Below are 27,043 nucleotides of genomic sequence, written 5' to 3'. Positions count from 1 at the left end.
CAAGTTCTCTATTAAAACTATATAGGGACAGTTGAGAGGTGATTTTGTAAAAGTCGAATGGAGGATGATAGTATGCAATAGTCTAGGTGCACCTAAATGGAACTTTGTCATGTACTTGGATGCTCACAAGAGACTTCTTACAAGGGACAAGTTAGCACATTGGGGGCTGATAACTGAACTTACTTGTCCTATATGCACTGCTGCGAATGAAGACATTAATTATCTGATGTTTTTGAGTGTGCATTTTATACAGTCATATGGAAAAAATTATTATGGTGGAAAAATATTGATAGAGGAGTAATGAACTGGCAAAATGAGATCTTATGGGCGATAAGATATGCAAAAAGAAGGAGTGTTGAGGTTGAGATCTATAGAATTACACTAACATATGTTGTATATATCATATATGAAAAGAGAGGAATAGGAGAATTTTTCATCAGAAGATAAGGAATCAAGAGACGATTATTAGGTTGATAGTGCAAGAGGTTCTTTGCAGAGGAGCCTAAAAGCTCGGTTGATCAAGAAGTTGGAGGCTCTCAATTTCTATCCATAGATAGCCTTTGTTTAATTGCTCTGGTGGCTTGTTGTTTTTGTTGGTGCTAGCATATTTGGGGCAACTGTCCAAATATGCTGGGTGTTTTCAAATACTCTGTACATATTTTCAATTGGTAAATAAAAAATTTTAATTACCAAAAAAAAAAAAGACTCCAAAGACGAGATAAAAAAACGAAATATTATAAAAACTTAATTTCATTATAACTAAAAACTAACGTTCAATATATAGTTAATGCAGAATAGATATTTGATTAAGAGCTGTGGAGTAAATATTACTACTAAGAGACGTACCTAGTAGGTAGGTGGATAGAATTCTAATACTACATACATTAATAAACTTTGGCATTTTTCTTTTTGACACGAGACATTATAAATTGGCAAATGTTCATTTGGCGAAAATATGATGTTAGAAAATACTTAGTTCATGATAAAAGAATACTCCAATTCTTAAGGAGAGTTGTAGCTCTGGTTCATGTGAACAAAGCGTGATCGAGTAAAATCTATTAAATGCATTAAATTAACATTAATCAATATGACATAATTTTTGATTAAGAAATGTGAATGTGTAGTGAATAGAAGAGAGAATTTCAACTATAAATACCTCACTAATATGAGTTGAAGTTTATCAATGGTTTTCAACTTTTTACATAACATACATAATTTGATAGCTAAAAATGAAGTTCTTGATAACCTGCATTATACTGCTTTTTAGTTTCAATACATCCGCAAATAAGTGGCTAGCCACATTTTGTCGGAAAAATGACTGCGAAAAGCCTATTCCGTTAGACTTCGCTGGTGGCCATAGCAGAGGAACACACAATTAGGGGTGTACATGGGTCGGGTTGGTTCGAATTTTTCAATTATCAAACAAACCAATGATGCCGGATTTTTAAATTTATAAACCAAACCAACAAAGTTAGATTTTTCAATCTCGATTTTTCTCGGAATTTTTGGATTTTTTCGAATTTTCGAATTTTTTCCGATAAAGTATTCGTAGCATAAAATATATAACTTGTGTTCCAAATATTTTTTAAGTCCTAATAAAATACAACTATATATAATGTATTTTTCAAGAAATTAACATAATAATATGAGATAAGTCATAGCATTATACTAAAATATTCAATAATAAAATTATACAAAATAAATATTACTAATATAAGCCATAATGAATAATAACATAATCTATAAATCATGCTAAAACAAGTATAACTAATAAGTACTAGTAATATTTATTACATAAGTAAGGAAATTTTTCACACACACTTTTGTGAGCTTCCTACAGTGATAAAAAAACATGGATAGATCTAGCTTTTCCTCTCAAGGCGCACGATAGTGGTGATTACTAACGTACGCCCTCGACGGAAATGGCTAGGGGCCGGGCAAAAAAGGCAACGCACAGAATTGAACTATCAAATGTGAAATTGACAAAGGTTAATCGACGACCCATGGGAACTGACAACTCAGAGCAGGAGGATCTTAGAGGGGATGTGAATGACCTAATTTGCACCGCACCAGCAAAGATGGTAGCGGAGAAGATTACACCGCCCACAAAATGGGAATCTAGTGGCAGAGACGAATAAGGCGCAAAGAAGACTGGACCTAGGGCATGATCCACCAATCAAGCTGACCTGGGTGAATTTGTTTGAAGGAAACAAATATGCTTCCAAAGGTATGAATCTGAGCTACATCGCCCCTACTATACGAGATGGTATTAAAGTCGTAGAATTAGAAAAAGAAGAAGTGGAAGAAGAAACTGAAAAATGGCGCAAGGCAATTGTATTCTATGTGGTTGGGGACTCCCCTACAATTGGGGCTGTAGAGAGGTTCATAGCAAGTCAATGGGGAATTGCTGCAAAGCCAAGAGTCTACTACCATAGCGATGGCTACTTCCTAATCCGATTCCACAGCTATAGAGGACAGGGACAAGGCGTTATATGCATCCCCCAACACTATAATTAACAGGCCGATAATAACAAGGGCATGCACAGCTGATTTCAACTTCCAGGATGAAGTACTGAATACTTTGCCAATATGGGTAAGATTTCCAAACTTACCTCTGAATTGTTAGGGGACGACATCCCTGAGTCGAATAGCAAGTAGTTTGGGAGTACCCCTGTATGCTGATGACTGTACTACCAGAGTGGATAGAATTTCTTATGCTCGGGTGTTAATTGAGATTGACATCACAAAAAAACTCCCTGCAAAGATTGATGTGAAGGATCCAAATGGTAGATGTTTTGAATAGGTAGTGACCTATGATTGGCGTCCTGAATATTGTAATGTTTGCCTACAATTGGGACACTCTTGCCAACAAAAGGAGAAACAAGAACAGGTCAAAGAGAAACCAAAGCAAGTGAGAAAGAATGCCCCTAAGCAGAGACAAGAATGGCACGCAAAAGGGGAAACACAGATAGCAAAGGCACAAAGCAATCCTAAGACAACTAAGATGGTTAAGATACCAACTATAGAGAAAGAACCAACAAATGAAAATACAATAGAAAAAGAAGAAGGGTGGACAGAAGTGAGGGAGAAATCAGCAGGCAGGTCTCCAGTGAGCCATCAAACTGAAGGCATGTAGACCAAAAATGGTTTTGACCCTATAGCAATAGGTGATCCTATGCAATATGTTATAACTAAGCAGGTTATGGAAGCAGGGCAATGTAGCACAAGTAGAGGAGGGGAGAGACAACACCTATTCATTCCAAGATGAAGTTAGTCACATGGAATGTAAGGGGGTTGAATAAGCTGTACAAGCAAAAGGAGATGAAGGAGTTTATAAAGGAAAATAATATAGCAATAATAGCTATAGTAGAACATAGAGTGACAGAATTAGTCGCAAAAAAGATCAAAAATAAAATAGCTCCGCAGTGGAACTGGTGCAACAACTATGGAACAGGAGATAGAGGAAGAATCTGGCTACTTTGGGATCCTAATAGGGTCAGTTTCACAGTAGAAGTTACTCATGTACAACTGATTCATGGGCAGGTTTGCATATTGGATAGCAAGATGAGATTTAGCTTCACAACTATCTATGGTCTGCATATAATTGGTGATCGGAGAAGTCTATGGCATGAACTAAGGCAAATTGAAAATGATCAAGCAAGACCATGGCTAGCAATGAGAGACTTTAATGCAGTGTTGAATATAGAGGATAGAATAAACGGCAATCAGATACAGGAATCTGAGGTTAAAGATTTTAAAGACTTTATGAATGATTGTCATATGGCAGAGCTGAGAAGTATAGGGGCAATGTACACATGGTCGAATAATTCAGTTAGCAGTAAGATAGACAGAGGAGTGGCAAATGTAGAATGGATGATCAAATATCCACACTTTGATATTATAATCATGACGCCTTACTTTTCCGACCATAGTCCGTTAGCAATTAGATTGGAGGACCAGCAGAAGAAAACATATAGACCATTTAGATTTTTCAATGTCATAGCAGAACATGAAGAATTCCAGCAAAAAGTAATAGAAGGGTGGACCAACATGGATAAAGAGGGGAATATGCAGAGAATATGGGAAAAACTGAAAAGAGTGAAACACAGACTGAAACAACTCAACAGTACTCACTATTCAGGAGTTGATGAGAAAATCAAAAACAGTAGACAACAACTATGGTCAGTCCAGGAGGGGTTGAGAATCAAGGGGATATCAGAGGAATTAAAAAAGGAAGAGAAATCAACTAGAGAGCAACTGGAGAAGTGGATCCTTATTGAAGAAAGTATAACAAAGCAGAAGTCTAGAAACCAATGGTTGCAATTGGGGGATGCAAATACAGCCTACTTCTTTGCATCTGTGAAGAATAGACTATCCCAAAATAAAATCAGAAATTTGATGGATGATAATGGTGTGCTGCTGCAGAGTGAAAAGACAATTCAAGAAGAGATAATGGGGTTCTATAAACGACTACTGGGCTCAGCAGCTGACTCTATACTTGCAATAAAACCCATTGAAATGAAAAATGGACCTTGTCTGAACAGAGAGATGCAGCTGAAACTGATAGCACCAGTGTCAAGACTGGAAGTGATGAATGCTCTGAAAGATATAGATGACCAGAAAGCGCCAGGCTGTGATGGTTTCAATGCGTTTTTCTTCAAGAAAGCATGGAACATTATAGGGAATGAGGTAACTGATGTTGTCCTGTCCTTCTTCAATAGAAAGACCATGCACCTGCCTATCAATTGCACTACAATTACATTAATACCAAAAGTTAAGAACCCCTCCACTATCAAGCAATTTAGGCCCATATCATGCTGCACAATTTTGTATAAATTGATATCCAAAATTCTTACAAAGAGACTGCAAGGAGTAATGGATGCTATAATAGACCAAAGCCAATCAGCTTTTGTTCCTGGCAGAATTATATTAGACAACATTATTATTAGCCATGAATTGGTCAGGGGTTATGGAAGGAAAGGAGTGTCCCCACGATGTATGATCAAAGTAGACATGCAAAAGGCTTATGACTCCTTGGAATGGCCCTGCTTGGAACAAATCCTACATGCTCTAAACTTCCCAAAGTTGTTCATAGAATGGATCATGATATGTATTACAAGTGTCTCTTATTCAGTTATCATTAATGGGACACCAAACTCCCCATTTCAAGCCAAGAAGGGACTAAGGCAGGGGGATCCGTTGTCCCCATTCCTCTTTGTTATTGCCATGGAGTACCTCAATAGAAAACTCAAGACACTACAAAACAACCCAGATTTAATTTTCATCTGAAATGCTCAAAGCTGCAGCTTATTCAACTATGTTTTGCAGATAATTTACTTCTCTTCTGTAGGGGAGATGAAATCTCAGTTCAATTGCTCATGAACTGTTTTAATGAATTCTCACAATGCTCAGGACTGATAGCAAATAGAGACAAAAGCTCCATTTATTTTGGAGGGGAAATTCTAACAACACTAGGGTTTACAAAAGGGGAGTTACCTATTAGGCACTTGGGGGTCCCTCTGAGCTCCAAAAGACTATCCCCAGTACAATGCCAACCACTTATAGAGAAGATGTTGGGAAGGATAACTTCATAGACCACAAAATACTTGTCCTATGCCGGAAGAATCCAACTGATCAAGAATGTACTATTCTCAGTCCAAGTGTTTTGGTCCCAAATCTTTGTGCTACCTAAGAAAGTTGTGAAGCTGATAGAGGCAACATGCAGAAGCTTTCTCTGGACTGGCGCAACAGAGATATCAAAGAGAGCATTGTTGGCTTGGGAAAAGGTTTGTTGGCCCAGAACAGCAGGGGGTTTTAATGTAATACACATTGAAACTTGGAACAAGGCAGCAATAATTAAACTTCTGTGGAACCTATGTACCAAAAAAGATAAACCGTGGGTAAGGTGGGTCCATATGTACTACGGGAAGGGGAAGAACATCTGGGAGGTTCAAGTGAAGCAAGCATCCTGGGTACTACTTAAAATACTTAAAGCCAAGGCATACCTGGAAAGGGTAGGAATGGAGGTAACAGAGTTGATGAGCCAGCACTTCTTCTCTATTAAAAAGATGTACCATAAGATGAGAGGGGAGTTCCCAAAGGTGCCATTGAGGAGACTAACTTGCAACAACTATGTTGTTCCTTGGTGGAGTTTTATAATGAATTTGGCGATCCAAGGGAGGTTGCACACGAAAGATAAGGTAGCAGGATAGGGCAAAGCAGTAGACCAAATATATAAGTTGTGTAATGAGGAAAATGAAACCATTCCACACTTATTTTTTGAATGCAGGATGTCAAAAGAAATCTGGGGGAGACTACTCAAATGGCAGGGATTCCAAAGGTCGGTATTGAAGTGGGATGAGGAGATTGAATGGACAGTCCGAGAAATAAATGGAAAGAAAGCCATTGCGGAGGTCTACAAAATGACTCTCGCAGGGTGTGTCTATTACATATGGCTTGAGAGGAATACAAGATTGTTCCAGGACAAGAAGAAGACTGTTGATGGGATCCTTCGGCTGATAGTACAAGACATATTTTATCGAGGAAACAAGAAGTCAAAAGTAGCAAACAAATTAAAAGAATTGGATTCATATCCATAGGCAGCAAAGTAGAAGATAGATAGATAGGGAGTACCTAGCAGTTGGGGCACTATGCTCAGCTCGCGGGTGCAATTTGTCTGCTTTTGTAGTTTTGAAACTCTGTACATAACATTACTTGGTAATAAAATTCTTTATTTACCAAAAAAAAAATTTAGCAATAAAGAAAAAGATAAACTAAGTTATGCATTTTCATTATAAACCAATGTAAAACTAAAATAATTATCCAACACTTTCATCATTCCTAGTAATGAATTGAATTTCTTTTGTTAGCATTAGTATTGATTTGAACTTTGTTTGAGTTACTATATTTATGGGTTATAAAATTTATTTACCATTCAAGAATGTTAAGTCTAAACTTGAAATAATACGTTAAAAGATAAAACTGTGAAAAAGTTTAAGAAATATTTATAAATTATATTATAATAAATATTTATATGTATAAAATACTTTTAAAAATTATATAAATATACTATCGGATTGATTTGATTTCGATTTTTTTTTTTTTTTTTTTAGTTAAAACTAAACCAAACTTAAGAAGCTATGTGAAAAAGGCTAGATCGCCATTAGAGGTAGCATAAGAAAATAGACAATTAAATAGAAGTAGAAAAAAACGAAAAGTAACTTAAAGGAGGATCGGGTCAAATTAGTTACACATCGCTTTCAAAGATCATAGATTTACCCTTTGGGCACTTTTATATTTATATAAAGGACCAATAAAAGTAACTAACCAAACTAGTGTTACTGTACAGAATTATACATTCATCTCAATATGTGATACTTTTGTTAAAAAAAAATATTTTAAAATATTAATCAAAATTTACACAGTTTAAAAAAGTGTCACATTCACATAATTGAGGATAAGAGTAGATTAATATACATGCACACGAAAGTAAACATATATATTTATATACTCATGACAAACATACACAAAATCATAAATATGTTCTCTCACACGCAAACATATACATTCTTTATATTTCTCCCCTTAGTATAATTAACGGAGATTTTATTATTGTAAGGGAAAGGAGTGTGGGTCCTATATATCAATTTATCCTTTCCTCAATCCTCACCAAGAAACCACCCTTCATCTTAGTAGTAAGGTAAGCTATCAACACTGGTTCCTCCTCACCTTTTTCCACCACCGGAACCACTCTAAACCGCCGTAGAACTCCGACGACCACCTTCTTCATCTGCAAAAATGCCATCTCCTTCCCCAAACAAACCCTAGGTCCAGCTTGAAACACAGGATACACAAACGGATCCCTAGGAACAAATTTCCAATTTCCTGTTTTAACGTCCCTTTCCAACCACCTTTCTGGTTTAAAAGTCTGCCAGTCCTTCCCCCATATAGCCTCCGCTCTCCCCATTGCGTACGGATGATAACTTATTCTTGTTCCTCTCTTCACGAACGTTCCATCTGGCAAAATGTCATCTTGCATGGCTTCTTTAGTATCCACAGGGACAGGTGGAAAAAATCTCATACTCTCACATAGTGATGCATGCGTATATGGCATGTCCTTCACTTCATCGTACGTCGAAGATTCATTACTACTCTTAGCGATTTCCTCCAAGATTTCTTTTTCGACGTTAGGATTCTTGAAAATCAACCAAAAAAACCATGTTAGTGCAGCAGAAGTTGTGTCCCTTCCAGCCAAGATAAAGCTTATCACAATATCTATAATGAACTCTTCATCTTGATATTGCTCAGAGCTTATTAAGAATCTTGAAAGAAGATCATCACCACTAGAATTAGTCAAATTTGATTTCTTTTCCTTGATTATTTCCTTAGCCATTTCGCGAATTTGTGTTGCACAAACCTTCAATTTCTTCTCCGATCCAACGTTGAGGATTCTCTTGAGCTTCCATATAAACGGAGCGAGGGAATTGAATCTCTCGCTACTAATTCGAACAACTTCTTCAAAAGCATTCGCAAATTTTGCCTCGGGAAAAGATGGTAACAAATATGCAGGATCATAACCATAAGCAACCATGCAAATGTTATCAAAAGCAAACCTCTGAAGCAAATCTTGTATGTCAATAACACAGTTTTGAGAAGCCGCGGCCATAGTCAGAATAGGAATAAGACGATCACACAGTTCAACATTTACTACCTTCTCAACGAATTTACGCAAAGATTTCGAGTTGAATTCATGGCTAGCAAGTTTTCTTTGGTATTTCCAAATTTCACCATCAGCATTAAAAATCCCATTACCTAAAAGATCCTTAAGAGTTTCCTTACCAAGATACCCTTTTTGATAATTATGGAAATGGTTTTTGAGAATATGTTGAACATTTGAGGAATTTCCTGTGAATATATGACGATGGCCAAAAGGTCGACGGAGGGTAAAAGTAAGAGTTGGTCTACTTAAAACAATGTCAGATGTCCATTGAATCCGACGATTTTTGTTGGATTTAATTGAGAAATAAGAGCCAATAATAGGATATGATCTTGGGATTTTGGTGGACTTGGATAGGAAAAAAAGATTGGTTCTAAAATTGATGAAGAACAAGAAGAATACTAAGGGGAGGAAGTAAAAATAAATCTGTGAAAATATTAGACGAAGATCAAAGTTGAAGAACATTTTCTTCTCTTTTTTTTAACTTTCTCAATACAATTGGTTAAAGAAAGCAAGCTTGAGAAGACAAGAAGTAGAGGTTCCAAATCGTTTGTTTATATAATGTTTGTATATACAACTTTTTTAGAAGACTAGAGAATTTTGCACTAGATATTCCCCACGTTTATATTTCTAAAATGACTAGTAGCTAGATTTTCAACAGAATGCATGTCGACTGTCGACTTCACTTATAGCACGTACTTGGGAATTACATATTAGGGATGGTTCAAAGCTTATATACACTATATGTAACTGATGTATACACAATATATGTAATTGATGTAAATTAAATTTGTTTTAACGAGCTGTTTTCTATTTTATTTTTTTAATAACAAATTTCACATATTATAAATAGTTACCTCTAGTGATCCTTCAGATGATTTAATAGTGTAAAAATTATATTATAAGTGTATAAAATTTAAACCCATTAAAAATTTAAATGGGGTTGGGGGCCTGTTTGATTTTGTTGATTAAGATAGTTGATAGACGTTAACTCCTTAAAAATATTTTAGGAACTGAAACTAATTTTATTAATAAGAAGCTAAGGGTTTGGTTACAAGTGCTTAAACTGATATATAATAACATAGTTGATGTATTTAGTAAAGAAATATCTATTTTTGTATTTATTAGAATATTTGAAATGCCGTTATATATAAAATATAAATTTAAAAATATTTGCACGTGAAAAAGTTGAATGATGGAAATGAATATGTAGAAGGAGTCAAGCGTCGTGTTTTAAGAAATAAGGTATTTTGGGGGTTATAGTAAAAGATATTGTCAAACCCAAGGACAGTTCAAATATCTTAAGATAGGACAAAAACTAATTAATATAGCTTCTCTTCTACTCCCTCCGTTCTCATTTAATTGTGAGGATAAAGTTTTGCATAATCCTTAAAGAAAAATTAACTAGGAATATAATTTGACTAATTCTTTAATTTTTATTTATTTACGTGCCTCCTAATTATAGAACAATAAATGTTAAAGGCAAATTAAAAATAATTAATTTTCTCTTACTTTTTAAAGTTGACAAATATAATTTTTAAAAAAATATATATATATATCACAACTAAATAGGAATAGATGCCGTATCTTCAACAGAGAACGTCGACAATTAAGCTTCTGTATTTGGGATGTTTTATCACGTGGAAAATGTTGTCAATTAAGCTTCTATTTTATCACTCATCGCTTTGCCAATGACAGCTCACAGTTCTAAGTAATTGCGGCCATCAAATGCGGATGTAGAAGCAGCGCCCCATTTTAATTTTTGACACAAAATATAAATTTATGTGTAAAAGTTCATTAAAATCATAACAAAAGATAGGTATGAACTCATAAATTAAAATTCTTTGCATTAATAATGTAATCTGAAAAAGTTGGATAACAGCCTACTGTATCTATTATTCCTTATCCTTTGGTTTAAGTAAATTTATGCATAAGAGGAATCTCTGCTGTGACAACATTAGCATAGCCATAATGTAAAGTCATATGCTAAGACTTTAGTGTGCCCTTCTCTTTTATTCGTCGTGTTGTTGTTTTATGTATAATCATAGTATGTGTTATCAGTAGCGAAGCCGAGAATTAAGGATGTCTAACGGTATTCAAGATTTGATATATCTATAGAGAAAATAATACTTAGTAAAGGATTATTACGCAAATAGTCGGTCAGATTCAATGTTTACTTTTTCTAATCGGTATACATAGATTATGCATTAATTATCCATATTTATACATATATTATACATGAATAATACATATATTATATATCTGACAGCTATTTTTAGTTTAACAGATTAGGTGAATGACTATTTGGATTAATTCTTCTATTTAATTTATATATACAATATAGCTTTCAGGTGAAAGGTATTCAAGCGACTATCTTTGACGGACAATAACTCGATATATGTGTATACTCATAACATTAGAGTCGCATTTGATTTATGTAATATAAGTTTTAGGAGAAAGGTGTTCTTTCTTTCACGCACTGTAACTCGGCCTCTATGTATACTCATAACATAGAAGAAATTAAAAAATAGCTAGATTTACAAGTGGTCATTCAAAAATAGTCACAGTTTCAAAAGTAATCGAAATTTAGCCAATTTTTATGTAAAGAGAAATCTGAACAAAAGCATTGTTCAAAATTCGAAAAATACTCCAGCATAATATACTGGAGTTCCAGTATAATATACCGGTCCAGCATAATATGCTGGAAGTTCATACACAAGTGCTCCAATCTCCAGTATATTATGCTAGAACCTTCTGCGTGCTTGAGTTCCAGGATAATATGCTGGAAGTTCATATACAGGTGCTCCAATCTCCAGTATATTATGCTGGAACCTTCCGCGTGCTGGAGTTCCAGCATAATATGCTGGAAGTTCATACACAGGTGCACCGATCTCCAGTATATTATGCTTGAACTTTTCATGTTGCAGCAAAATAGTAGTTATTTTTCAATGACTTTGCAAATGCTGACTATTTTTCAATGACTAGTCCGAAAACTTGCTAGCCTGTGCTATTTTTACACATTGAAATCAGATATGGTCCATTCGTTTTGTCCTAATGTATGTGTAAAAGTTCATTAAAATCATAACAAAAGATAAGTCTGAACTCATAAATTAAAACTCTATGCATTAATAATGTAATCTGAAAAAGATGGATAACAGCCTACTGTATCTATTACTCCTTATCCTTTGGTTTAAGTAAATTTATGCATAACAGGAATCTCTGCCGTGACAACATTAGCATAGCCATAATGTAAAGTCATATGCTAAGACATTCGCAAGTTTTTAGGATTTGTTCTTGTAAATTGAACTTTTAGGATATGAATTGAACTTTTAAGATATGAATTGGACCTTTTGGATATGAATTGAACTTTTAGGATATAAATTGGTGTAATTAGGAAAAATAATTATCTTGAATTAACTAAAAAAGATATAATTAATTTATAATTGTAGAATAAATTAATTTGTTGTTGTGAATCGAACTTTTAGGGTATGGGTTGAATTTCTTTAGTTTAGTTAGTTTATGTTTAAACTCGTAGGATATGAATTGAAATTTTAGTTTTTAGGATTTGTTCTTGTGAATTGAACTTTTAGGATATGAATTAAACTTTTAAGATATGAATTGGACCTTTTGGATATGAATTGAACTTTTAGGATATAAATTGGTGTAATTAGAAAAAAATAATTATCTTGAATTAACTAAAAAGATATAATTAATTTATAATTGTAGAATAAATTAATTTGTTGTTGTGAATCGAACTTTTAGGGTATGGGTTGAATTTCTTTAGTTTAGTTAGTTTATGTTTAAACTCGTAGGATATGAATTGAAATTTTAGTTTTTAGGATTTGTTCTTGTGAATTGAACTTTTAGGATATGAATTGAACTTTTAAGATATGAATTGGACCTTTTGGATATGAATTGAACTTTTAGGATATAAATTGGTGTAATTAGGAAAAAATAATTATCTTGAATTAACTAAAAAAGATATAATTAATTTATAATTGTAGAATAAATTAATTTGTTGTTGTGAATCGAACTTTTAGGGTATGGGTTGAATTTCTTTAGTTTAGTTAGTTTATGTTTAAACTCGTAGGATATGAATTGAAATTTTAGTTTTTAGGATTTGTTCTTGTGAATTGAACTTTTAAGATATGAATTGAACTTTTAAGATATGAATTGGACTTTTTGGATATGAATTGAACTTTTAGGATATAAATTGATGTAATTAGGAAAAAATAATTATCTTGAATTAACTAAAAAAGATATAATTAATTTATAATTGTAGAATAAATTAATTTGTTCTTGTTTTATTTGTATAGATGGAACATCGTACTTGGATGTACAATAGAAATTATCCTAATCGGCGGGGATTGCGGGAGGATTTTGTAGAAGGGGTTGATGACTTTATTAGACATGCAATGTCACTTCCACCATACCAAAGTGAAGGAGTAATTAGGTGCCCTTGTGTGAGGTGCGATTGTATGAAGTTTAAAAAATCGGAGGAAGTTAAGCTTCATCTTTATAGGAAGGGGTTTATAGAGAATTACTTTGTGTGGACTAATCATGGAGAGATCGATGGTAGCCGTGAGATATTTCATAACATGGTTGTTGGTGAAAGTAGTAGGTCGGTGGAGAATACAAATCTTGATTCTAGAATTCAGGATATGGTTGCGGATGCTTTTGGGGGTGAGCCCAATGAAAATATTGAACAAACTCCTAATGATGACGCAAAACGTTTTTATGAACAGTTAGAGAAAGCTAGTCGTCCATTACATGAAGGAAGTCCGCACTCCTGAACGCATATTGGAAGAAGTTGATATAAATGAAGTAACAATTATAGAAAATGAGGACGAAGAATCAACTGATGAAGCTCAAACAAGTGAGGACGAAGAATTCTCGGACGAGGAACAATACGTCGATGAGGATTAAAAAGTTGGTTTTTTAAAGCACTCTCGTTTTATAGCTAGTTTCTTATATGTTTCAATCTAAATGTGTATTATATTATGCAGATGGCAGGCAAGGGTCAAGGTAACAATGACCTTACTAGTTCTCGGGGTCGAGAAAAGGGTAGGAAGGGAAAGAGGAGGGTAGAAAATAATAATCCCTCTTGTCCACCCTTTTTAGAGATGCCTATGTCTTATCCTCCACCACACGGCTATACTGAGCTGCCACGAGATCACGAGCCGTACACCTTCATTCAGACACCCAGTCTTCCATCACAGGGCCACAGGACTATACGTCCGACATACAGTCCAGCTGCCTCACAGCCATCTGCATCACATCCACATGGATCACATCCCTACATATCACAGCCACATGGATCGCATCCACCCATGTCACAGCCACTCGGGTCACAGCCACTCGGGTCACAGCCATCGGTATCACATCCACTTGGGTCGCATCCAGCTATGTCGCAGTCACAGGGATCGCAACCATCTTCATCATCGACTCCATCTATTGCAGGCCTTCGCCTGGGAGGCATTAGCTCTGACCCGCCTACACCGTCTTCACATGCCTCTGATACACATGCTTCGGATGGTGATGACGAGGTAGTGCATTATGATCGATATGGCAGGATCATCATAGTCCCTGAGGGTGATGGGTAAGTGTTATTCATTATTTTTGTGTCTATTGATTTGTAACATTTTTACTAAGATATTAATGTGTTTTTATTGTTAAATTGCAGGTTCAGGCTGGGTAATAAGACTACGAGGATAATCACCAATGCCATCAGAAAGCTTTATGATGGCCCTTATGCGACTTGGACTGATTGCCTATTCTCACTGAAGGAGCAAATTTTCAATCAATTTAAGGTATAAATGTTCTTTTAAACAGTTTAATAATTTATATTTATGATGTTTCCATCTAATATTTAACTTTTGAAATACAGAGCAAGTGTGTATGAGAAGATCGCTATAGCGCGGAAGTGGCTACAAATTTTCATCATAAAGCTCGCAAGAGATTGGCGGATGCTTTCTCGGGTGCTAGAAAGAAGAACAAGAGGCCTGGCTGGTTACTTGAGAATTTGTGGAATGATTTGCAAAGGCAATGGCTTACCGCAGAGTTCCTAGAGAGGAGCGAAAAAGGAAAGAAAGCTCGCGCATCCGAGAAGGGAGGCTCCTTGCACACTGGAGGTGCGATCAGCCTAGAGACAATAAAAAGAAGATTGGTACGTAATTGCTTAAATTATTTTACTTTTCTACGTATATCAATTCTGTTTATTAACTAAATTAATTTGTTTTCAGGAAAAGAAGTATGGGTGTCCAATGAGTCATGATGAGCTATTCAAGGAGACACATATTGTGAAGAAGAAGAAATAGGGGGATCAAGATAGGTGGGTCGAGGACCGGGCCTCGACTGCATATGTAAGCTTTCAATTTTATTTAAGTATTATAATTTACTTTTATAAAAAACTTGAAATACTGATTTAATTTAAAATAATATAGGGTCGCTACCAAAGTAACATGGAGAAATTCATCCGTAGTCATCCAGCTGGTGAATCGGGTGAGCCAACCCAACCTTCGGACGAGGATGCTGAAAGAATATGGTTGGAGTCTGTTGGCGGTCCAAAATGGGGGAAGGTATACAGGCTTCCTACTAAAAACTTCCATCGTTATAAGTGTGGAATGCGAGGAATAAGGACTTCCTCGCAAGGCGAGCAACTTAATAGGGAGAGCATCTCCGCGATGCGGGAGACAGTGACAAAGCTCACATCAGAGCTAGAAGCGGCCAAGGAAAGAGAAAGGCTTAGAGATGCTCAATTCCTTGGCATGCAAGCTCAGATCAGAACTCTCTTATCTAGTGGAGCTTTTCCGTTGCCCCGATCTCGTGAGTCATCTCCAGAGGGTCGACCTCCACGTGATCGTTCCTCCCGCCCTGCTCGTGATCGTTCCTCCCGTCCTCCCCATGATCGTGCTTCCCATCCTCCACAAGACCGTTCTCTATATCGTCTTGTAGATGAACGTTTATCAGACGGTGATGATGATGTTGTAGAAAACACCCCTTGACTTTTATATATTTTGAACTAGACAAATAGAACCAGTTTTGAACTTGTTGTAATTAGTTTTAACTTGATTTTGGATTTTTATGTTCAATTGAACTTTAATTTGTTAGTTTTAAAGTATTTATTGAATGTTTTGGTTGTTGTTGTTGTGTTGTTGTTGTTGTTGTTGTGTTGTTGTTGTTGTGTTGTTGTTGTTGTATTATTGTTGTTGTTGTTGTTGTTGTGTTTTTGTTGTTGTTGTTGTTGTTATTGTTGTGTTGTTGTATTGGTATGCTGGCAGGTGGTTTAGCTGCCAAAACAGGCATTTTATGCCAAAATTAAACACAGAAAAACCGACCAAAGTTGGTCGATTTTTAATAAAAAAAATAAATTATTCCAAAATACCGACCAAAGTTGGTCGGTTAATAAACATTGAATTCCCAGAATTCAACACTACCATCCAACTTTGGTCGGTTTTTTGCTTGCATTGTTGAGATTACCGACCATAGTTGGTCGGTAATGTTTAATTTTAATTATTTTTAAAAAATATATATTTTCAATTACCGATCAAAGTTGGTCGTTTTTTTTTAATTTTAATAATTAATAAAAAAATATAATTTAGTTAAACCGACTAACTTTGGTCGGTAAAATTAAATTAATAAAATATGTTTCCGACCAAAGTTGGTCGGTAAGTAATTAAACTTGTCAGATGGTCGTTTTAATATACCGACCAAAGTTGGTCGGTAATTTCCGACCAACTTTGGTCGGTAAGCCATTCCGACCATCAAAACACCGTCCACACCGTAATGGTCGCGTTTTGGTCGGTAATTTGCCATAACCAACCAACGTTGGTCGGTATTTTTGGTCGGTTTTTAGCGAATTTCTAGTAGTGAAAGATGGTAACAAATATGCAGGATCATAACCATAAGCAACCATGCAAATGTTATCAAAAGCAAACCTCTGAAGCAAATCTTGTATGTCAATAACACAGTTTTGAGAAGCCGCGGCCTGTCAGAATAGGAATAAGACGATCACACAGTTCAACATTTACTACCTTCTCAACGAATTTACGCAAAGATTTCGAGTTGAATTCATGGCTAGCAAGTTTTCTTTGGTATTTCCAAATTTCACCATCAGTATTAAAAATCCCATTACCTAAAAGATCCTTAAGAGTTTCCTTACCAAGATACCCTTTTTGATAATTATGGAAATGGTTTTTGAGAATATGTTGAACATTTGAGGAATTTCCTGTGAATATATGACGATGGCCAAAAGGTCGACGGAGGGTAAAAGTAAGAGTTGGTCTACTTAAAACAATGTCAGATGTCCATTGAATCCGACGATTTTTGTTGGATTTAATTGAGAAATAAGAGCCAATAATAGGATATGATCTTGGGATTTTGGTGGACTTGGGTAGGAAAAAAAGATTGGTTAAGACAAATTTGTTTTAACTAGCTGTTTTCTATTTTATTTTTTTAATAACAAATTTCACATATTATAAATAGTTACCTCTAGTGAACCTTCAGATGATTTAATAGTGTAAAAATTATATTATAAGTGTATAAAATTTAAACACATTAAAAATTTAAATGGGGTTGGGGGGGATGTTTGATTTAGTTGATTAAGATAGTTGATAGACATTTACTCCTTTAAAATATTTTAGGAACTGAAACTGATTTTATTAATAAGAAGCTAAAGGTTTGGGTACAAGTGCTTAAACTGATATGTAATAACATAGTTGATGTATTTGGTAAACAAATATCGATTTTTGTATTTATTAGAATATTTGAAATGCCCTTATATATAAAATATAAATTTAAAAGTATTTGCACGTGAAAAAGGTTGAATGATGGAAATGAATATGTAGGAGGAGTCAAGCGTCGTGTTTTACGAAATAAGGTATTTTGGGGGTTATAGTAAAAGATTTGGTCAAGGAGAGCCCAAATATCTTAAGAAAGGACAAAAACTAATTAATATAGCTTCTCTTCTACTCCCTCCGTTCTCATTTAATTGTGAGGATAAAGTTTTGCATAATCCTTAAAGAAAAATTAACTAGGAATATAATTTGACTAATTCTTTAATTTTTATTTATTTACCTGCCTCCTAATTATAGAACAATAAATGTTAAAGGCAAATTAAAAATAATTAATTTTCTCTTACTTTTTAAAGTTGACAAATATAATTTTTAAAAAAATATATATATCACAACTAAATAGGAATAGATGCCGTATCTTCAACAGAGAACGTCGACAATTAAGCTTCTGTATTTGGGATGTTTTATCACGTGGAAAATGTTGTCAATTAAGCTTCTATTTTATCACTCATCGCTTTGCCAATGACAGCTCACAGTTCTAAGTAATTGCGGCCATCAAAATACGGCCATCAAATGCGGATGTAGAAGAAGCGCCGCATTTTAATTTTTGACGTAAGTGTAAAACTTCATTAAAAATAACAAAAGATAGATTTGAACTCATAAATTAAAATTCTGTACATTAATAATGTAATCTGAAAAAGATGGATAACAGCCTACTGTATCTATTACTCCTTATCCTTTGGTTTAAGTAAATTTATGCATAAAAGGAATCTCTGCTGTGACAACGTCAACATAGCCATAATGTAAAGTCATATGCTAAGACTTTAGTGTGCCCTTCTCTTTTATTCTTTGTGTTGTTATTTTATGTATAATCATAGTATGTGTTATCAATAGCGAAGCCGGGAATTAAGGGTGTCTAACGGTAATCAAGATTTGATATATCTATAGAGAAAATAATACTTAGTAAAGGATTGTTACATAAATAGCCGGTCAGATTTAATGTTTACTTTTTCTAGTCGGTATACATAGACTATGCATTAATTATCCATATTTATACATATATTATACATGAATAATACATATATTATACATCTGGCGGCTATTTTTAGTTTAAGAGATTAGGAGAACGACTATTTGGGTTAATTTTTCTATTTAATTTATATATACAATATAGCTTTCAGGTGAAAGATATTCAAGCGACTATCTTTGACGGACGATAACTCCACATCTGTGTATACTCATAGCATTAGAGTCGCATTTGATTTATGTAATATAAATTTTAGGAGAAAGGTGTTCTATCTTTCACGCACTGTAACTTGGCCTCTGTGTATACTCATAACATGGAAGAAATTCAAAAATAGCTAGATTTATAAGTGGTCATTCAAAAATAGTCACAGTTTCAAAAGTAATCGAAATTTAGCCACTTTTAAGGTAAAGTGGAGTACCATGCAATCGGACTATTTCCTTGATGTACAACTACACGTACTGCTCCGCGGAATCTGTCGTCTTTATTGGTAGGAACTGCGCGGACTTTGTCAGTCGGTCTACAATAACCCAAATTGAATCATGCTTACGGTATGTGCGAGGTAGACCTACTACAAAATCCATATTAATCATCTTCCATTTCCACTGTAGTATCTCTATATCTTGAGCTAGGCCACCAGGCCTCTGATGCTCGGCTTTGACTTGCTGGCAATTCAAACATTTAGCCATATGAGCTGCTACTTGCTTCTTCATGCCTTTCAACCAATACAACTCTTTCAAGTCGAGATACATTTTGGTAGCTCCTGGGTGGATAGAGTACCTCGAGCTGTGAGCTTCTTCCATTATGGCCTTTCTCAGACCATCTACATCAGACACACATAACCGATCATTCAACTTCAAAACTCCGTCACTTCCTAGAGTGAAAGTAGTGATTTCTTTGTTTCTGACTCCTTCTTTTAACTTCACTGAGTACAGATCTTCGTCTTGCTTAGCCTTAACATGTGCAACAAGGGAGGATTGCGCTAAGGCATAAGCAGTTATACCTCCTTCTTCGGTCTCATCCAATCTAATTCCATTATTTGTTAGTTTTTAAATTTCTCGACCTAAAGTTCGCCTTTGTACTGCAAGATGGGCCAAGACACCCATTGACTCTACTAAGTGCATCTGCTACCACATTATCTTTACCCGGGTGATAAAGGATATTGATGTCATAATCCTTCAATAGCTCGAGCCACTTTCTTTGTCTCAAATTTAATTCTTTTTTCTTGAAAATGTACTGGAGGCTTTTGTGATCTGTAAATACTTCAGAATGCTCGCCATAAAGATAGTGTCGTCATATCTTTAATGCAAACACCACTGCTGCAAGCTCCAAGTCATGTATGGGGTAGTTCTTTTCATGATTCTTTAACTTCCTGGAAGCATAAGCAATAACTTTTCCATTTTGCATAAGGACACAACCAAGACCCACTCTAGAGGAATCACAATACACTGTGAACCCTCCCGAACCTGTCAGCAAGGTTAACACAGATGCAGTGGTCAACCTCTTCTTTAACTCTTGAAAACTCTGCTCACAAGCGTCAGACCACTGGAACTTAACTGCTTTCTGAGTCAACTTAGTTAATGGAGCTGCAAGTGAGGAAAATCCCTCCACAAACCTTCTATAGTAGCCAGCTAACCCCAAGAAACTCCTGATTTTGGTTGGCATTGTCGGCCTAGGCTAGTTCTTGACTGCTTCTGTCTTCTGAGGATCTACTTTTATGCCGTCACTAGATACCACGTGGCCTAAGAATGCCACTGACTGCAACCAAAACTCACATTTTAAAAACTTGGCATAAAGCTCATTCTCCTTCAAGGTCTGCAAGGCTATCCTGAGGTGTTCTGCATGATCTTCCTTGCTCTTAGAGTATACCAAAATATCGTCTATAAACACGATAATAAAGGTATCAAGGAATGGCTTGAAAACTCTGTTCATGAGGTCCATGAATGCAGTTGGAGCATTTGTCAACCCGAAGGACATTACTAGAAATTCATAGTGCCCGTAGCGAGTTCTAAAGGCTGTTTTAGATATATCCTCTTCTATGATTCTCAACTGGTGGTACTCCGACCTCAAGTCTATCTTTGAAAAGTACTTTGCACCCTGAAGTTGATCGAATAAATCATCAATTCTTGGCAGTGGGTACTTGTTCTTAATGGTAACTTTATTCAACTACCGATAGTCGACGCACATTATGAGAGACCAATCTTTCTTCTTGACAAACAGGATCGGGGCCCCCCACGGTGAAACACTCGGCCTGATGAAGCCCTTGTCAAAAAGGTCTTTCAACTGTTCCCTCAACTCATTAAGTTATGCTGGAGCCATCCTATCAGGAGGTATAGATATGGGTTGAGTGCCTGGCATAAGATCAATGCCAAAGTCTATGATTCTTTTAGGAGGAAGTCCGGGAAGGTCATATGGGAAAACTTCTGGAAATTCTCTAACAACTGGCACAGACTGAAGAGCTGGTGGTTCCGATTCTGGATTAATGATGGGAGTCAAATAGGCGAGACACCCCTTACCGATCATTCGTTGTGCCTTAAGGTAAGAAATAAACTTACCTACAAGCGATGCTGAACTACCTTTCCACTCTAAGACTTCTTTATTTGGAAATTGGAACCTAACTATCTTGGCACGACAATCCAACATGGCATCGCAAGAAGACAACTAATCCATACCCATGATCACATCGAAATCCACCATTTCTAGCTCTATGAGATTGGCCTCGGTGCTGCGACCTTAGACTGAAACTATACAACCTCTATAAACTTATGTGGCTTCCACTGACTCGCCAACTGGAGTAGATACTAGGAATGGCTCACTAAGTTGTTCAGGTTCTAGCCCGAGATTAATTGAAAAGTATGGAGTCACGTATGAAAACGTTGAACCTGGATCAATTATGGCATAAGCATTATGTGAGCAGACTAGAAGTATACCTGTAATAACTTCTGCGGATGCCTCTGCACTCTGACGATCAAGTGTAGCAAACAAACGGGGTTTTCCCCCTCCCTGAGTAACTCGATCTGCACCTCTGCCTGCTCCATGCCCGACCTGATTATGAGAACCACGAGCTTGTGATGGTGCAATTGTAGTAGCTGAGGAACTAGAAGGACGAGTTGATCCCCCACTAAAAATACGTCGCAACTTTGGGCAGTTGGCCTTTATATGACCAATGTCTCTGCAATGATAGAAACCATGAAATCCGAGCTTGCACTGACCTGAATGTCTCCTCTTACATGTTCCGCAAAGACCTTGTTGTTGTGAATGTTGCTCAGCATGACTCTGGCTATGTGAGGATGATGTCCTAAAATTCTAATTCTGGCGAGACTGGTTTCCATAACTCTGAGTACTTCTAAAGAAAGACCCACCACCTGACTGATGACTGGACTGAGCTGGTGCTAATGACTCCTTATTGGAGGAACCCCTTCTACTTCCGCTGGACGTACCATTAAACCTGCCCGCTGTCCGAGCTTTCTTGTTATGCTCTTTTTCTTCTCTCCTTTGTTGTCTGTCTTTTTCTAAGTTCTTGGCAAATCCCACAACATAGGAGAAAGTTGTCATTCCTACCGCTGCAACTAATATCGTATCCTTAATGTGATAAGCCAAACCGCCAACAAACCTGCGAATCTTTGCTTTTTCTGTCTTAACCATGTGAGGAGCATGCTTAGCCAACCTTATGAGTTCCATGTAGTACTCTTGCACACTTTTATTCCCTTGCTTGAGCTGTTCGAACTCTGTAGCCTTAGCTTCCCTATCCTCTTCCGGGATAAAGTTAGCCATGAAAGCCTCTTCAAATTCTTCCCAAGTAGGCGGATCATCATCTTCATCTCTTTCCTTTTCCCACATCTCAAACCAAGAGCCAGCCACATCTCTAAGCTGGTAAGCAACCAGCTTCACAGCTTCATCATCAAATGCCTTCATCGCTCGGAGGGCTTTCTTGACACCCTCCAGCCACAATATTGGATCTTCATCAGCTACAGAACCATGGAACAATGGAGGACTCAACTTCAAAAATTCATTCACTCTTGAGGACTTAGAATTGTTCAGTCTATTTGATTGAGGTGGAATCTCATCTCTTCTCTCGTTCTGGTTGGCCATGAAGGCTTTAAACATCTCTAGAGCACTGTTGACAACATTAAATATCTGACCCACCTCTGGAGATATAGTTGTCTGAGCTGGAATTGCTGTTGGGGGTGGCACTAGATCCTGGGTTACTTGCTCATCATGCTCCACCCCTTCTTCATGTTCAACCCGGGGTACTTGAACGCCCTTTATAGATTTACCCTTCCTTTTCTGAGTTGAAGCCTTCTTAGTTCTACCTTGAGTCACAATAGTAGCAATAGTTTCTTGAGCAGCATCCTGAGTGTCGGTGTTAGAGTTGCTTGTACGAGCCATTTCTGTGAGTTTTGGAAAAGCGAATACATTAGATAATTTCTTAGAGGGAGGCTCTACTGCACGATCTAAAGTATGAAAAAAATGAGACTTTTCCTAAATGCTTGTAGCCTCCTACTTATAAGTATGGATACCCATAAATAAGACTCTACTAACACGGCTTCATAGAACCCTAGGACTCCATAAACCTGATGCTCTAATACCAAGTTTGTCACGACCAATTTTCTGAATAAGCCGTGACCGGCACCTGGTCGCTAAATTTGACCGAGCAAACCATCTGTGCTTATCAAAACTATTATAACCTCAAAATTTATATGCAACAAAGGAAATACTTTAACCAAATACTTTTAATTAATTTGAATATCTAAAATAAACCAACTCCAAAACTTTATTCGTAGTAACTACTGAAATACTGCTAAGTTATTATCAAAAATATCTGAATCTTAATCCACCGACTGTGTCTATGAAGCCTCTACTGATAAACTGACGCACTGCTCAGGATATGAGATTGTTTGGCTAGTTCTTCAAGTAAACAAAGAAATATAACTACATAAATATGACTCAAAGGAATACTCCACGAACAAAAGCGGAGCTCACCAATAACACTGGAAGAGAGGGAAGTCCTAACCCGTAGCTTGCTCGCCTGCAAAATCGGTTCCTACGTTGTACCGCAGACCAACGTAGGTTCCCAAAAGAGAACGTCAGTACCATCCATTGTACTCAGTGAGTCTCAATGACAGGGGATGAAACTTTAATAAAATATACATTACGAGCAAAGATTCTAAATGAATGAAAAACATAAATCTTCTAAGAACAATTCTAAAATAATTGCATATTTGCAGTTTATGAATATTCTAAAAGAAATTCTTTTCTTTTTCTTTCTTAGAAAAAAAATACTTCACTTTATACTTCGGGAGTTCTAACTATCCTGACTTAATTCTGTCTTAGTCACCGTGTGATCGACACGAGTTCGATCCCAACCTGATCGAATAGGTCCAATCCACGAGGTGCCACTCGCTTTATGGTTCTCAGCACTCATGTATCATACCTTAGCCTGGCTAAGTAAATTTTCAGCAACGAGACCCTCAGCTCGTGTGCTTCCTACTTTGGCACAAGTAGTTTCAGGAAGTCAACGCCTTGGTTAGGAACCCTCGTCCTGGACGATGACCCCTTCTCAGAATAGAGGATACTCCCAAAAATATTTTCTTTCTAAAACTTCTCTTGTGACCTTTGAAGTCTAAATCTTGTTTGAAAAGTGATCTATCAATATTCATATCAATATTCTTGAGTGCATACATAGCATAAGCATGAAATAGAATTACTCAAAGTATTTTTAAAAGTTCTATCTAACTCTCAAAACTTTGATAAGTGATTGCCATAGTATTTGTTTTTTAAAGTGAACATAAAGTCGAAGTAATCATCTCTTTGCATACATAAAACTCCAACACTAGTCTTATAGTACTGCTCTGTGGACATATAATGACATGTAGGGGATTTTTGAGTAGCAGAAGATAAGGATGGCAGTAGATACGTGTCACATCTCAAAGTGTTTGAAATAAAAGTTATTGGGTAAGCTTGTTGTTGTACGACTACTGTGTCCATTATTGGTGTGAAACTTGTGCACCATTTAACATGTAAGATCCTGTAATAAAGCATAAGAATATGAAAATAGACGCTTATACTTCTCGAGTAAAATACATAAGCTTTAACTAGAATATACCTAGTCAATATATATCCACTCGTTTCAATTAAGCACATGTTGACTCTTTAAAGTATTTTATCAAATACTTTGTGGGCATGTCTTTGTGAGTAGAACCACTTTAGTAAAGGGTTATATCAACTCACCTCAAAACTCCTAGAGCCAATATGTAGGTCTCAGTCTAATTTATACCCGTCAAATAATTGATTCTATAACAACCAGCGCATTTTAATTAAATTCAAAGTTTCACACCTAAACATGAAATTTAACGTTGATACAGAGAAAGAAGGGAATTAACTATTCAATTCTTACCTACTACTACTTTAAAATAATTGACAATAGGGAATTTTATATACCTGAGTTCAAGAATTAGTGATTTGTAAAGAAACCTAGAATTTCGTTGTCTGCTTAAATAATCTTGTTGTCTCTGTTTCTTAGCGTTCTGTTTCTCTTTTCCGAATCAGATTTGCGTGAATGAACAGAAGTTTAAACCTTCTGTTTTGTTCGTATAGAGTTCTTTTAGTAGCCTGACTTGTTTAAGGCTTTTTAAGCCTTTTATCTCACTTTAGTCCAAGGCTTAAGCCTTTCCTTGCCCTTAAGTATCTCTCTCTTTTTTTTTTTTTTTTTTGAGGGGTGTTACACCCTCAAACTTCTGCATGCAATTTTCAAGAATTCTAGGTAAAGATCTGTTTGGATCTTCTGCATTTATTTCACAGAGATGATGTACTCTCTCCGTTCAAAATTCCTATAGCAAATGTCAAAGCAACAAGATGCTACTACAGAGGAATACAAATACAAGATGAAGACAGACTGAATGAGCGTAACATGTGATATATATAAATCGCTCAAATTTCTCACTCCAAAGTTCCTGCAGATTGAATCCCAAAATCTTTATGAACCAAATATTTCAGCATATCTTGTAACATTTCTTGCTAAAGTGACACAGTAGCAAGTCTAATTACTCGTTTAATTGACACTTAATATCAATATCACGATCTTAATTACTCATTTTATATGAAAACAAAAAAGTTCTTATCGCATCCCTGATATTGACATTAACAAAAATTAATGACCTTACATTATGTCAAAAATCCTTTAATTTCATATATGTTTGGTAACACTACATACGAAATTTCACAAACAAATAGAAGCCAGTATAAGAGGAAAAATAACTCATCGTCTGCTAAATCTCAAGTATAGAACAACTAAATCACCATTCCTGACTTTCAGAAGGAAAGTATCACATTAGCTAGGTAAATGGCTCAGACCAGTGAATGGATTGGCATACTGAGAAATGCAAAATCTGCAGGAAAGGAAGTTAGTCCACTTCAATGATTTTCATTAAGAAAGAGGGAGAGAAAGTAGAGAACTTAACTGAAAAAATAGGCATATCATCAATAAACACACGATTAAAAGAAAGAGGGGGAGAATGTAGAGAACTTAACTAAAAAAATAGGTGCATCTTCGTTCATCTTCTGCTTTCTCTTCAGAAGAGAAGAGATTGATTGTCACACAAGCAGTTGTGCAGATCATTCTTCCTCATCTTTCCTTGTTCGTCTCTTCCTTTTTGGAACTGGATCTATAGATAAAGTTATTCTTACAGGAACAAATAACAATAGAGCACAAATTAAGAGACCTTAGGTGTATAGTCCACTTCAATGGGAATTTAGAAATTACCAACCAAAGAAGTTCATGTTTGGCATGTAAAGTAGACTACTTTGAGAAATTAGAGAGGAAATGAAGTGCTCCACAAATAGGAAATTCCATTACACTTTGAAATCCTATATTGAGTCCACGTTCTCAGAGATTCTCCCTTAAACTTGCTGACTTATACAGTTTCTTTTTACCACTTCTTCGACATTTCCTCCACAATGCACAAGAAATTAAAGGCTATATCTATATATTATTAATATTAATTAAATCAAATATTTAATTATTTTAAATAAAATATGTTCTATGAAGACCAATAATTAAAAACTAATTGTTCAATTTTATTATTGCGTAAACAGTACAACCACTTGCCAAAGAAATGTGGTTTTTATTTTGCAAGCGGTTAGGACACCACTACTTACAAACTGTTAAATTTTTCTTCCTATTCTACGATCGTTACTTTAAAAAAAGTTATTTTATTATTTTCAATTATAATTTTAATAAAAAATATTAACTTTAACTAATAACTAATTATTACTCCTAACAACTACTTTTTGTCCTAAAAACTAACGCGTGTCATTTTCTTAGTCCGTCACTTGTCACAATCCTATGCCAAACTTCCTTCATTTTAATAATATATATAGATATAGATAGAAGATATAGATAACTTTAACTAATAACTAATTATTACTCCTAACAACTACTTTTTGTCCTAAAAACTAACACGTATCATTTTTTTAGTCCGCCACTTGTCACAATCCTATGTCAATCGTCCT

General features: G+C 35.7%; 3 protein-coding genes and 2 long non-coding RNA genes across 6 annotated transcripts; 1 reads left to right on the top strand and 4 right to left on the bottom strand.

The window, feature by feature from the left end:
- Nucleotides 1–5,324: 5,324 nt before the first annotated feature.
- LOC138900864 (uncharacterized) lies at nucleotides 5,325–6,607 on the top strand. Its single transcript, XR_011412174.1, has 2 exons — nucleotides 5,325–6,200; nucleotides 6,290–6,607. It is a non-coding gene; the product is annotated as an uncharacterized lncRNA (long non-coding RNA).
- An 866-nt stretch (nucleotides 6,608–7,473) lies between these two features.
- LOC104091328 (cytochrome P450 94A2-like) lies at nucleotides 7,474–9,325 on the bottom strand. The gene has a single exon (XM_009596650.4). It carries the CDS (start codon nucleotides 9,179–9,181, stop codon nucleotides 7,643–7,645), a length of 1,539 nt encoding a protein of 512 aa, XP_009594945.1. The 5' UTR covers nucleotides 9,182–9,325; the 3' UTR covers nucleotides 7,474–7,642.
- An 11,970-nt stretch (nucleotides 9,326–21,295) lies between these two features.
- Nucleotides 21,296–21,804, bottom strand: LOC138902070 (uncharacterized). Its single transcript, XM_070189880.1, has 2 exons — nucleotides 21,745–21,804; nucleotides 21,296–21,685 (listed from the first exon to the last, which is right to left on the bottom strand). Exons 1-2 carry the CDS (start codon nucleotides 21,802–21,804, stop codon nucleotides 21,296–21,298), a joined length of 450 nt encoding a protein of 149 aa, XP_070045981.1.
- A 34-nt stretch (nucleotides 21,805–21,838) lies between these two features.
- Nucleotides 21,839–22,921, bottom strand: LOC117274770 (uncharacterized). The gene has a single exon (XM_033654123.2). The coding sequence runs from the start codon at nucleotides 22,919–22,921 to the stop codon at nucleotides 21,839–21,841; it is 1,083 nt and encodes a 360-aa protein (XP_033510014.2).
- A 326-nt stretch (nucleotides 22,922–23,247) lies between these two features.
- On the bottom strand, nucleotides 23,248–26,477 carry LOC138900882 (uncharacterized). Of its 2 annotated transcripts, none has more exons than XR_011412206.1 (2): nucleotides 26,063–26,477; nucleotides 23,248–24,560 (listed from the first exon to the last, which is right to left on the bottom strand). It is a non-coding gene; the product is annotated as an uncharacterized lncRNA (long non-coding RNA). The 2 variants fall into 2 exon arrangements; XR_011412205.1 differs by lacking the exon at nucleotides 23,248–24,560 and adding an exon at nucleotides 25,667–25,920.
- Between the last annotated feature and the right edge of the window lie 566 nt (nucleotides 26,478–27,043).

This window comes from Nicotiana tomentosiformis, chromosome 11 (assembly GCF_000390325.3).
Source record: "Nicotiana tomentosiformis chromosome 11, ASM39032v3, whole genome shotgun sequence".
Lineage (NCBI taxonomy): Eukaryota > Viridiplantae > Streptophyta > Magnoliopsida > Solanales > Solanaceae > Nicotiana > Nicotiana tomentosiformis.
Note: the sequence above shows the minus strand (reverse complement) of the source record. Positions and strands in the feature narration are given on the sequence as shown.